The sequence below is a fragment of the Carettochelys insculpta genome, chromosome 22, assembly GCF_033958435.1.
Source record: "Carettochelys insculpta isolate YL-2023 chromosome 22, ASM3395843v1, whole genome shotgun sequence".
Taxonomy (NCBI): domain Eukaryota; kingdom Metazoa; phylum Chordata; order Testudines; family Carettochelyidae; genus Carettochelys; species Carettochelys insculpta.
In genome coordinates, this window is record NC_134158.1 from 3434406 (window position 1) to 3447031 (window position 12626).

General features: G+C 59.4%; 1 protein-coding gene across 3 annotated transcripts; it reads right to left on the reverse strand.

Moving 5' to 3' along the window:
* Positions 1–228: 228 nt before the first annotated feature.
* On the reverse strand, positions 229–11082 carry LOC142024824 (butyrophilin subfamily 1 member A1-like). Of its 3 annotated transcripts, none has more exons than XM_075017085.1 (8): positions 10952–11082; positions 10162–10374; positions 8934–9264; positions 7775–8056; positions 5749–5862; positions 5407–5427; positions 3778–3801; positions 229–1446 (listed from the first exon to the last, which is right to left on the reverse strand). In XM_075017085.1, exons 2-8 carry the CDS (start codon positions 10297–10299, stop codon positions 809–811), a joined length of 1548 nt encoding a protein of 515 aa, XP_074873186.1. In that variant the 5' UTR covers positions 10300–10374; positions 10952–11082; the 3' UTR covers positions 229–808. The 3 variants fall into 3 exon arrangements, with proteins under 3 accessions (XP_074873186.1, XP_074873187.1, XP_074873188.1); XM_075017086.1 differs by having other exon boundaries at positions 11008–11045; XM_075017087.1 differs by lacking the exon at positions 10952–11082 and having other exon boundaries at positions 8934–9275; positions 10162–10369.
* Positions 11083–12626: the final 1544 nt, after the last annotated feature.

Here is a 12626-nt window from a genome sequence, read left to right on the forward strand (position 1 = left end):
TCTGAAGTATGTTGTGCCTCCTTTCGGTGTCCCTCCCTTCCCCTGTTCTGGGAAACCACCAGACTCCAGGCACTTCCCATTTTCCTGCCACAATCAAGGCCTGACCTTGGTTTAAGTTAGGGTAAGAGGAAGCTGTGCACCAATGTCACGGTTGTAGCTTTTATGGTTTAAGAGGAATTCTTGAACAAACGTAGCACCAGACAGACAGACTCCAAAATATATCGTAGATTTATTTATAAACCCCCTTCGGGCAGATGCTGGTTCCAGGAAAAAAAAATAAAACAAGTTTACAAATACGGTTTGCTTTGGAAATTTACTAGCTGCTAATGCTGAACAGTAGCTGTATTTCTAACCACTTCTCCACAGGAAAGTGGATTGTGCCAGATTCCCTGGCTGTGGATAAACTTGGTTCAAACACTGCAATAAAATACACTTTTAAAAAATTAGCAAATCCTAATCCTCAGTGAACTAGTTCACTTCAGTAATAACTATTTTAGGCAGATGTTTTAAGGCACAATACAAATGTGAGGATCACTCAACTGCCAAAATGAGACATGATCTAACTTTTTTCAGCATCAACCTGTAAATTAACTCTTCCCCTTTGAGGACAACCACCCAAACACCCAGCCCACATTCTGCCCTTTGGATGCAAGGGAACATCCAAACACCTTTAACTATGCTTCTCTGAAGGCAAGGGATTTCCCAGCCAAACGCCCTTAACTCTGCCCCTTTGAACACATGAGAATTCCCACCCAAACTTCCTTAACGCTGCCCCTCTGAGAGCCAGGAAGTTCCCAGCCAACCACCTTTAAGTCTGTCCCGGTGTAATCAGGAGATCTGTAAGGCTGCCCTGTCGTTCCCGCAGTTTGGGAGTTCCGCTGTGTCTTGCTCTCTCTGCCTTCTCGGCCTGGCTCTGGCCTGGGGGCAGTATGGTGAGCTCCGTCCCGGAGGCCCAGAGTAGGAAGAAGGGGAAGAGGGCTCTCTGGGAGCAGCTGCTGAAGGTGAAGATGTGCGCCATGCCCTCGACGTTGTAAAAGGCCACGCTCCTCCGCTTGCAGTCCAGGTGCACCCGGACCACCGTGGGTGCCGACTCCAGCCACAGAGGGGTCCTGGGGCAGGTGAGAGCGCTCCACTTCCCCTCCTGGCACTGCAGGGCCCAAACGCCCATGTCCGGGCATAGCAGGAACTCCCTCTGCCTCTCTATGGAGTCCCGGACTACGCCGATAGCCCAGTCTCCCCCCCGGCCCACCTCCACGTCCCAGTAGTGCTGCCCAGCTGTGAAGCCCTGGGAGGCCAGGACACCTGGGAGTGGGTCAAATCTCCTGTCACTCTTGGGGACCTCGTGCCAGAGGATGCTGCACATCACACTTCGGCCACCCGCTGACAGCACTAGAAAGGGGTTGGCAGTGATCGGGTCGAGCGTCACCTCGGCTGGGGCCAGGGCCACTACAGAGAGATGGACACACGTGATACGGCAAGTCACATCACCACCGTATCTCCCCTCTGCTCAGTTCCTCAAGTCTCTTACTGCAGGGCCCAATGGGGCAACACCAGGGCCTGTTCCTGCCTCAGCCTTGGGGCTTGTCCCGTCCCATCCCTTGCTTTTCCCATCCATAAAATGGGGCTTAGGTTGTATGCCTATAAGCCCTCGGCTCTCCTCTGACCCAAGTAGTCAACTTCCTTTGGGTGGACGCCTAAGGCTGGTGGGAAATTTTCCATGAGAACAATTTTTGGTTGGAAAAGTTGGTTGACAAGGGGTGGATCACTTATGATAGAATCAGACTCCTAGGGCCAGAAGGAACCTCAGGAGGTCATTGAGTCCAGCCCAAAGCAGGACCAAGCCCAACTAAATCATCCCACCATGACAACCTGCATTCAGCAGCATGTTGTACGGTTGTGAGACATGGGTGATAACGAACGATTCGAAGAGAAGGATATTGGTGTTCAAGAGGAGTTGTTCTAGAAAGACCCTGAGAATAGGATGGATGCAGAAGGTCATCAATGAGGAATTAGATAGGAAAATACAGCTGAAAGAGAGCCTGCTGCAGAAGGTTATACAACGGAAGTCAGAGCTAGTCGGGCACACCTGCAGCGTGAACAATGAGCCAAAAGTCAAGACCCTGGTATTGGGCATAGTGGACAGTTCGAACAGGAGAGGCAGACCCCACAGAATGGGTAGGTGATCTAGCAGGCTGGTGCAGAGCTAGTCTACAGAAACTACGCCGCTCCGCACTGGACAGGGAAGCATGGAAGGAAATGGTGAGGGAGGGATCAGACACCAACGGGCGCGGAGCCCCGGTTGTTGTTGATGATGGAGCTTTGTCAAGTCGATACTTAAAAACATTTCTAATCTTGCTCCGCATATATGTATTGTTCGCTTATACTCATCCTTTGTCACTTTCCCTAGTTTCTACTTTTTTGTATGACTCCTTTTCATTTTAAGATCATGCAAGATCTCCTGGCTAAATCAAATAGGCCTTTTACCACACTTCCTATCTTTCCCATGCAGCGGTATAGTTTGCTTTTGGGCCCTTAATAGCGTTCCTTTGAAAAACTGTCAACTCTCCTCAGTTTTTTCTCTTAATTGTGCCTCCCATGGGACCTTACTTACCAGACTTTGCTTTCCTGAAATCCATTGTCTCTATTTTGCTGTTCTCCTTTTCACCATTTCTTAGAATCATGAACTCTATGATTTTATGGTCGCTTTCTCCCAAGCTGCCTTCCACTTTCACATTCTCAACAAGTTCCTCCCTATTGGTTAAAATCAAGTGTAGAACCCCTTCCCCCCAGTAGCTTTTTCCACCTTTTGAAATAAAAATTGGCATCCATGCAGTCCAAAAACCGTCTGGATTGTCTGCGCCTCTCTGTGTTGGTTTCCCAACATGTGTCTGCATAACTGAAGTCCCCCATCACCACCAAATGCTGTATTGGACAAATCTGTTAATTTTCTAGGAAAAGTCTCATCCACCTCTTCTACCCGGCTAGGTGGGCTGTAATAGTCCCCTGATAAGACATCACTCTTGGATTTTTTACCCTTTTAACCTAACCCAGAGATTCTCAACATCTTCGGTCTCCTGCATCCATCATCTCAGTCCAGGTGTGCAAATTTTTGATATACAAGGCAACACCTCCTCCCTGTTTACCCTGCCTGCCCTTGCTGTGTAAGTTGTACCCTTCTATACCAATGTTCCAACCATGTCTTATCCCATCAAATTTCTGTGATAGCAATTATGTCACAGTTGTGTTTGTTTATTAGGATTTCAAATTCTTCCTGCTTGTTATCCTCCTGCACCCAATCTCCACCCCAGAGCCTGCACCTCCTCCATAGAAAAGTGCATCCCCTCACCACTTACCAGAATCCTGGTGTGCCCCCTCCCCCCAAAAAATGATTTCTCACCCTGGAGATAGAGAGAAGGCCATTGAGTCCAGGCCCCTACACTCACAGCAGGACCAATTAACACTTGTGGCAGATTTGTTTTTAATCTAACCTCCTCCCAGCCCCTGGAGGACTCCCTCAATGGCTGAACTCACAACCCTAGAGTTACAAGGCCAAGGCTCTAACCACTAAGCTATCCCTCACGCACAAGCTAAGATAAGCCAGGAATCTGAGTGTGCCCTTGGGTCCAGTCATTTCAGGCCGATTCCTCAAAAGTCACCAGAGGGAGAGAGGTGCTGCTCCTTCCAGCCCTGCCCTAGGTCAGGAGACAAGGTGGGGCTCACAGACAAGAGGTGGCAGAGCCAGAAGAGGACTGGAGACAAGGAGAAATCTTTCCTTACCTTCGTTCAGAAATTCCCTCCACTCTGTAAGGACAAAGGAGGAGGTTCCAATTAGCTGGTGAAGAGCGAACTGTGTCCCAGCTACACGTGTGTGGAGCCTTTTCAGGCAAGCCTGGCCACGGTCTCCCGAAGGAAAGATCTGTTTTGTTCAAAGCTCTCCATGCTCCCTTGCATGCAGGCACTCCAGTTCTTTCAAAGCACACGGTTTTGGTTTGCAAACTTTTCAGATGTGCTCAGGGGAAAAACCATCAGGAAAATCTCCAGGAAGCCTCTTAAAGAGCCATGTGGCATTTTATGGAGGGAGATTCCATCCCATGTGCTCAGCAGCCCCATACAGAACCACTGCTCACACACGGGCAGGGCTGCAGAGGGATCTCAGCAACTGGACTCAGCCAGGAGCCCCCAGGCCCGGAGTCAGGCTGGTGTCAATTGGTTGCAGCCCACTGGGGTGAACATCATCCAGCCACTGGCAGGAGCAGCAGGTCTGGCACAGACCCGTGAGAAGTGCCACCTGCTGCAGATCTCTCCCCCACCTCAGCTGACTATGACCCCAGATAGCATCTTACATGTCCCTGCAGAGCCTTGAAAAATATCTACCACCGTGTGTCCGGGCGGCGCCCGGCCCGACGGGGCCCTGATCTCAGTCACTGTGTGTCTGGGGGCACCCGGCCCGACGGGGCCCTGATCTCCGTCACTGTGTGTCTGGGGGCACCCGGCCCGACGGGGCCCTGATCTCCGTCACTGTGTGTCTGGGGGCACCCGGCCCGACGGGGCCCTGATCTCCGTCACTGTGTGTCTGGGGGCACCCGGCCCGACGGGGCCCTGATCTCCGTCACTGTGTGTCTGGGGGCACCCGGCCCGACGGGGCCCTGATCTCCGTCACTGTGTGTCTGGGGGCACCCGGCCCGACGGGGCCCTGATCTCGGTCACTGTGTGTCTGGGCAGCACCCGGCCCGACAGGGCCCTGATCTCGGTCACTGTGTGTCTGGGCGGTGCCCGGCCCGACGGGGCCCTGATCTCCGTCACCGTGTGTCTGGGGGCACCCGGCCTGACGGGGCCCTGATCTCCGTCACTGTGTGTCTGGGGGCACCCGGCCCGACGGGGCCCTGATCTCCGTCACTGTGTGTCTGGGGGCACCCGGCCCGACGGGGCCCTGATCTCCGTCACTGTGTGTCTGGGCAGCACCCGGCCCGACAGGGCCCTGATCTCGGTCACTGTGTGTCTGGGCGGTGCCCGGCCCGACGGGGCCCTGATCTCCGTCACTGTGCGTCTGGGGGCACCCGGCCCGACGGGGCCCTGATCTCCGTCACTGTGCGTCTGGGGGCACCCGGCCCGATGGGGCCCTGATCTCCGTCACTGTGTGTCTGGGCAGCACCCGGCCCGACGGGGCCCTGATCTCCGTCACTGTGCGTCTGGGGGCGCCCGGCCCGACGGGGCCCTGATCTCGGTCACTGTGCGTCTGGGGGCGCCCGGCCCGACGGGGCCCTGATCTCCGTCACTGTGCGTCTGGGCGGCGCCCGGCCCGACAGGGCCCTGATCTCGGTTGAGTCTGTCAGTTCCGCTGCTTCTGCGTGATGGGCGCTGAGGTGAATTTACAGACCCGAGTGACTGTGTGCCGGGAATACTCACTGTGCTCTCTGGCTGCCTCTCCTGGAAGAGAAGAGCAGAGGTGAGGCCGTGAGTCGGAGCTGGGCCCGGCAGGGATTTCTGTGCTCTGTGTGGCTGCTGTGTCCCCTCCCACTGAGCTCACAAATGGTCCCCCCTACGACGGACTGAGACACCTGGGGCTCTGGGGAAACGTATTCACACCCCCACGGGGCAAGAGGCGGAACCCCATATTCCCAGCCCCAGCGCGTGCCCGTCTCTCAGCCCTGCGTGTGCGCCTGGAAGCATCTCCTTGCTCGGAGGCCATTCGCACTGCCAGCGAGACACGCTCCCCATTGCAGCGCCAGAAGCACAGACTGTCGTTACCTCGAAGTGCCCGGAGCCGTTGGTGCAGATACACAGCCAGGGGCCCGAGGGAGATGGACAGTACTAGGAGGAGGAGCGAGGCCGTCATTTCCGGAGCCTGCCGGGGGAAGAGCCCTGGGGGAGAACACACAGGGTAGTGTCTCAGAGGCCCAGCCAGAGAGCGCCAAAGCTGGGGCGGGCAAAATCCAGCCCGCCATGGCTTTCATCTGGCCTGCAGCCCACAGCCTGCTCCTGCAATTGGCTGCTCCCTCTGGGGATGGGGAGAGCTTCTCATGCTGCCCCACCTCCAGCAAAACCTCTCAGCTCCTATTGTCTGGAATCCGGCCAATGGGAGTTGAGAGATTTTGCTGGGGGCGGAAGCAGCCTCTCCCAGCGCAGAGAGCCACATGCAACAGCCAGCGGGCTGGGGCTGCTTACGGGCAGGGGAATCTATGTCAGCATGCAGCTGGCTCCCCACCCCAAATCCCCACCAGACCCTGAACCCTCCTACACCTCTCCCCCAGGCCAGAATCCTCCCAGACCCCCTCCTGGACCCTGCACCCCAATCCCCTGCCCCAGGCCACACCCCAAACCCTCTGCACCCTCCACCCCACTCCCCAGGTTACAACTCCCCCCCAGACCCTGCAGCCTCCTGCACCCCTCCCCCAGGCTAGAATCCTCCCAGACTCCCTCCTGGACCCTGCACCCCAATCCCCTGCCCCAGGGCACACCCCAAACCCTCTGCACCCTCCACCCCACTCCCCAGGTCACAACTCCCCCCTAGAACCTGCAGCCTCCTGCACCCCTCCCCCAGGCTAGAATCCTCCCAGACTCCCTCCTGGACCCTGCACCCCAATCCCCTGCCCCCAACCATACCCCAAACCCTCTGTACCCTCCACCCCACTCCCCAGGTCACAGATCCCCCCAGACCTTGCAGACTCCTGCACCCCTCCCCCAGGCCAGAATCCACCCAGACCCCCTCCCACAGTCCGCACCCCAATCCCCTGCCCCAGGCCACACCCCTCCCACTTCACCCAAGGCTATGTCTACATGTGAAACCTACATCAAAGTAGCCTATTTCGATGTGGCGACATCGAAATAGGCTATTTTGATGAATAACGTCTACACGTCCTCCAGGGCTGGCAACGTCGATGTTCAACATCGACGTCGCGCAGCACCACATTGAAATAGGCGCTGCGAAGAAACGTCTACACACCAAAGTAGCACACATCGAAATAAGGATGCCAGGCACAGCTGCAGACAGGGTCACAGGGCGGACTCAACAGCAAGCCGCTCCCTTAAAGGGCCCCTCCCAGACACAGTTGCACTAAACAACACAAGATCCACAGAGCCGACAACTGGTTGCAGACCCTGTGCATGCAGCATGGATCCCCAGCTGCAGCAGCAGCAGCAGCCAGAAGCCCTAGGCTAAGGGCTGCTGCACACGGTGACCATAGAGCCCCGCAGGGGCTGGAGAGAGAGCGTCTCTCAACCCCTCAGCTGATGGTCACCATGGCGGACCCCGCTATTTCGAAGTTGCGGGACGCGCAACGACTACATGGTCCCTACTTCGACATTGAACGTCGAAGTACGGCGCTATTCCCATCCCCTCATGGGGTTAGCGGCTTCGTCGTCTTGCCGCCTAACGTCGATGTTAACATCGAAATAGCGCCCGGCGCGTGTAGCCGTGACGGGCGCTATTTCAAAGTTAGTGCCGCTACTTCAAAGTAGCGTGCACGTGTAGGCACGGCTCACATGTCCTCTCTGACCCCACACTCTCTACACCCAGCCCCTACCCCCACCTCTATCCCAGATCCCACACCCAATCCGTAGTGAAGTGTGGCCCTTGACCACTTACCAAAATCATGGAGGGCCCTCATACCTCCCCGTCCCCAGTCCTGCCTTGGGAAGGTGAAGTCTCTGCAGTTACTGAGCCTGACTCTGACCTCAGCTCTTTGGGGTCGATCTGGAGTCCCCCCCCCCAGCCCACAGTGAGGCAGACCTCATGTGTAAACCCACGAGGAACAGAGGAGCACGAGCAGCTCACCAGTGATACGAACAGTAGTCTCTGCCTCTGGGCCGGAGTCGCTGGCTCTGATGGTGCAGGTCAGTGTGGGGTCCGAGCTCTCGGCCACCACCATGGAGCTGGAGACGTTAAACAGGCCGTCGGCACAGCGAAGCTTCTCTTCCAACTCAGCGTGCAGGACCTCCCCACGGCCATTTCTCCAGAGCATGTGGGGCTCCGGGTGCCACCCCGCAGAGAGACACGAGACATTCACCCCCGCAGCGTGGGACCCAGTCATGTGGAGCACCGGGTCAGAGCCAAAGGCTGGGGGACAAAGGATCAGAAGCAAAAAGTTAACACAGTAAGAATAACGAACACACCTGCGACAGGTGTGATCACAAACCACTTCACAAAACCAGGGACTCTGACTCCAATGGAGCTACTGCTCACTGACCCAGCTGGGATCTGGCCCCATTCACACCAATGGACCTACAGCCCATGGGCCTGGCTGGGATATGGCCCCATTCACACCAATGGAGCTATGGCCCATTGACCCAGCTGAAATCTGGCCCCATTCACACCAATGGAACTACAGCCCATTGGCCTGGCTGGGATCTGGACCCATTCACTTCTATGGAGCTATGGTCTCGTGACAGCTATGGAACTATGGCCCATTCATCCAGCTGAAATCTGGCCCCATTCACACCAATGGAGCTACAGCCCATTCATCCAGCTGAAATCTGGCCCCATTCACACAGGTGGAGCTATGACCCATTCGCCGCCCTGAAATCTGGCCCCATTCACACCAATGGAGCTATGGCCCATTCACCCAGCTGAAATCTGGCCCCATTCACACCAGTGCAGCTATGGCCCATTCACCCAGCTGGAAGCTGGCCCCAGTGACTCCAACAGAGTTAGGACTCGTTGACCACAGCTGGGATCTGCCCCATTCACTACAATGGAGCTACCGTCCATTGACCCAGCTAAGGAGCTGGGCCCCTCTGTTTTAACCCTTTGGCTCTGGAAAAGGCAGAGGAGTGCAGAGGAACTGCCCTGGGAGCTGGATTCCCAAATCCCCAGAACACGGAACTCTCCACTCCTGAGCCTGTGGGTCCCATGCAGTGGGCAGCGCCTGGGCCCAAGGGCGAGCGGCGATCCCCCTTGTGCCGTGAGGCCTAGTGCCCCCTTGGGAGCCACTCACCTGTCACACTGAGCTCCAGCAGGTTCGAGGCGTGATGTGCAGTGGACCGGACCTCGCACTGGTACTGCCCTGCGTCCGCCAGACGGACGTCCCAGATCCTCAGGGAGATGTTTCCATGGGCCAAACCCTGTGTGATGAGCTCCGCCCGGCCCTGGTACACTGCGCCCTGCTCCTCACTCCTGTCCGGCCAGTAGACCAGGACATTCTGGCCCAGCTGGGGCCGGCTCCATGTCACCTGCATGTCCTGGGCGCTGAGCGCAGGGGAGAGATGGCAGGGCAGCTCGACGGTGCCGCCCAGCAGGGTGGAGAGGGGACGGGAGGGAGCCAGCACCTGGAATAGCACTGGGGATGAAAAGAGCATCTGGGTAGAGTTTGGGGGTAGGGAAGAGCAGAGGGGACAGAGTGACCATTCCAGGGGGTGGCTGGCTTGCTGGGCTCCGTTCCCAGCTCTGCCACTGCCTGCTGTGTATCCACGGTCCAGTCACTCCATCCCTCTCTAACACAACACCCCGCTGGGAAAGGAGGCTCAATAGCCCAGGTTGCTTGCAGGTGCTGTGGCGTAGTGGGTAGTGCACTAGCTGAGGTGGCAGGAGCCCTGGGTTCATTAATGGCTCTGCAGTCGCCTGCTAAATGGATGGTGCAGGGGAGCAGCCAGACACTTTTGTGCCGATTTCCCCATTAGTAATACGAAGATAAGAATAGAGGTTTTCCTGCAAGACACCCAGAGATCTGCTGATGTAATGCAGGAAGCCAGCAGGAGCTGCCAGGGGACACGGGCTCCCCTGTCCCTGTTTGCATGTACAGACTTATGCCTACTCCTAGGGCAATCTGAACCCACCCAACATGCACTCCCCAAGTCCCAGGCCGGGGTGACACGGGAGAGCCAGCGGGAAGCCACCCGAGAGGTGCCTATGCTGCGAATGGGGTCAGTCTGTCCAGAGGGTTTACCTCATTTGCCCTGGGAATCATGGGGTGTAAAGGAGTGCCTAGGAAGGCTGGGGATACACCTGGGAATGCAGCTGGGGCAGCTGCCCTTGGTAACTGACCCAGTGCCTTGAGAGGGCCTGAGCTGGCCCTGGCTTCCTGGGAACTGGCCACCTGAGTTGTTGCCTTCCTGCACCACCAAGCTGCTGCCAGGGTGTAACTGCAGCGGCTGTCAGGGAGGGCAGGTTGGGAAGGGAGTGGATCATGCCCAGCCTGAGTCCCCTCCGCAAGGCACCAGCCTCACCTGGCCCTGCAGACCCAAAGCCCAGCAGGAGCGAGAGGGCGACAGATAGGGGCCGAAAGTGACACGGGGCGCGCCCCATCCTGGAGGCCTCCGGCGGGCGTCTCCCACGGCGCTGTGGTCAGCGTGCAGGGCGGGCATCCAGGGCCAGGCGCCGCGCCAAGTGGATTCCAGGGGGCGGATGTGCCACCTGACGTCCCTGGTAACCAGGGCCTCCTACAGCACGGGGGGAGAAAGGCTTTGTTTCCTCGGGGCAAGTCTGTCGGCCCCCCACACGGGAGGAAAGCCCCCCTGCCCTGCCTGGGCCTGGTTCTTCTAGGGTGGGCAGGAGAGCCGGAAGTGGAAGTGTCCCAGAGACAGGGGGTGTCTCCTCACTGGGGGGCAGGGGGCGGTTTGGGGGACGGGAGAGCCGGAAGTGGAAGTGTCCCAGAGACAGGGGGTGTCACCCGCAGTAACACGCCCCCCCCCGGTGTCTCCTCACTGGGGGGGCGGGAGAGCCGGAAGTGGAAGTGTCCCAGAGACAGGGGGTGTCACCCGCAGTAACAACCCCCCCCCCGGGTGTCTCCCTACTGGGGGGGCGGGAGAGCCGGAAGTGGAAGTGTCCCAGAGACAGGGGGTGTCACCCGCAGTAACACGCCCCCCCCGGGTGTCTCCTCACTGGGGGGGGGCGGGGCGGGGGGCGCGTCCCTCCATCCGGCCCAGGGGTCACAGCCGGGGTCGGGGGCTCCCCGCCCCCCGGCGCCTCTGCCACGAGCCCCCCGCGTCCCTGCCCCGCAGCCCGCCCCCGGCCTACCCGGGCCCCAGCCGGGCCGGTGTCCCCCAGGAGCGCCCCGATCCAGGAAGACCCACCGCCACCGTAGCGACTGAAACGGCCAATCGTTGGCCGCGCCGCCCGGCGGTACCGCGCATGCTCAGTAGGAGCGGGCATGCGCAGTGAACGCGCCGGAAGCTGGTGCACTCACCCTTAGCCCGACCCTGAGCCCGACTGACGGGACTTTGGTAGCCGCTGCGCGCTGCGGGCGCACGTGACAAAGTGCGTCAGGGGCGAGTCACACCTGGGGGCGGGGCAAAGAGTAACGCCTGGCAACCGCTGGGGGTGTGGCTACAGCGGGGGGCAGGGGGAACAGCCTGGCAACCGCTGGGGGTGTGGCTACAGCTGGGAGAACAGCCTGGCAGCCGCGGGGGGCGGTGATCGCAGCAGGGGGAACAGCCTGGCAGCCGCGGGGGGCGGTGATTGGAGTGGGAGAACAGCCTGGCAGCCGCGGGGGGGCGGTGATTGGAGCTGGGGGAACAGCCTGGCAGCCGCGGGGGGCGGTGATTGGAGTGGGGGAACAGCCTGGCAGCCGCGGGGGGCGGAGATTGGAGCTGGGGGAACAGCCTGGCAGCCGTGGAGCGGGGGTGTGACGAGGTGAGGGAACAGCCTGGCAGCCGCTGGCTGGTGGGGGCTTAGTGTTCCCCTCCCCCCGGGAGAGCCCCGGGGGCAGTTCCCCATGGGGTGACCCCAGTGCGCACAGCCGGGGTTTATTTCCCCTCTCCGTCCCCCGCGTCCTCGCCAGCGCAGCCGCACTAGCGCCGGCTCTCGCCCCGCCCGGGCGCTGCGAGCTTCCCGCGGCAGTGCCGTCTCCGGGGCCGGTCGTACCCTCTGCCTCCCGGACTAGCAGCGCCCGCCGCGCTGAGACCACGCGCCAGGGAGAGCCACGTTCCTGCTCGCAGCCGGGCCGCGGGGCCAGCGGGCACAGCCCCGGGTGAGGCTGCGAGGTGCCGGGAGCAGCCAGACGCCAGTGCCGGCGCATTCACCAGGGCAGACGGGCCCGTCGCAGCCGTGATGTTTGGCGTCCGTTCTGCTCAGGGCTCAGGGCCACCAACAGGGTCTCTCGCCCCCAGGCACCTCCCGGGGCGTCTGCGGTTTCCTGCTTGTTCTTACTTAAGGCGCCGCGAGGGGCCTGGCACAGTCACCGGGGGCAGCGGACCCCCACGTGTTCCCCAGGACGGGCACACTGATACCCAGGTACGAACACGCCACGTGTTCTCACGGGAGACTTCAGCCACCCAGGCGGCAGCGCACAGGCGATCCAGGAGGTCCTGGGAGAAGGTTGGGGATAACTTCCTGGTACAAGCACTGCAGGGACCGACCAGGGTAGACAGGCTGCCTCACGGAGCAGGGTGGGGAGCGGAGGGGCACCGGCTGGGGTCTGGTCCCGGCGATGCCAGTGGAGCTATGGCCCATTGACCAGCTGGGATCTGGCCCCACTGACTCCGGCTGCGGTAGGCCCCCTTGACTACATCTTCCCCAACCCGAAACGGGGGGCAGTTGCTGCTGCTGGTTTTGGGGGGGGGACGTTGGAACAATGGCCTTGTCAGGTGGTTCCGAACGCTTTTCAAGGGAGTTTGTAAAACATGTCTGATGGCTGCAAGAGCCCAGCAGCCGACTTCGCATGGCCCCTGGTTATCTTCCCCCAGGGATGTTG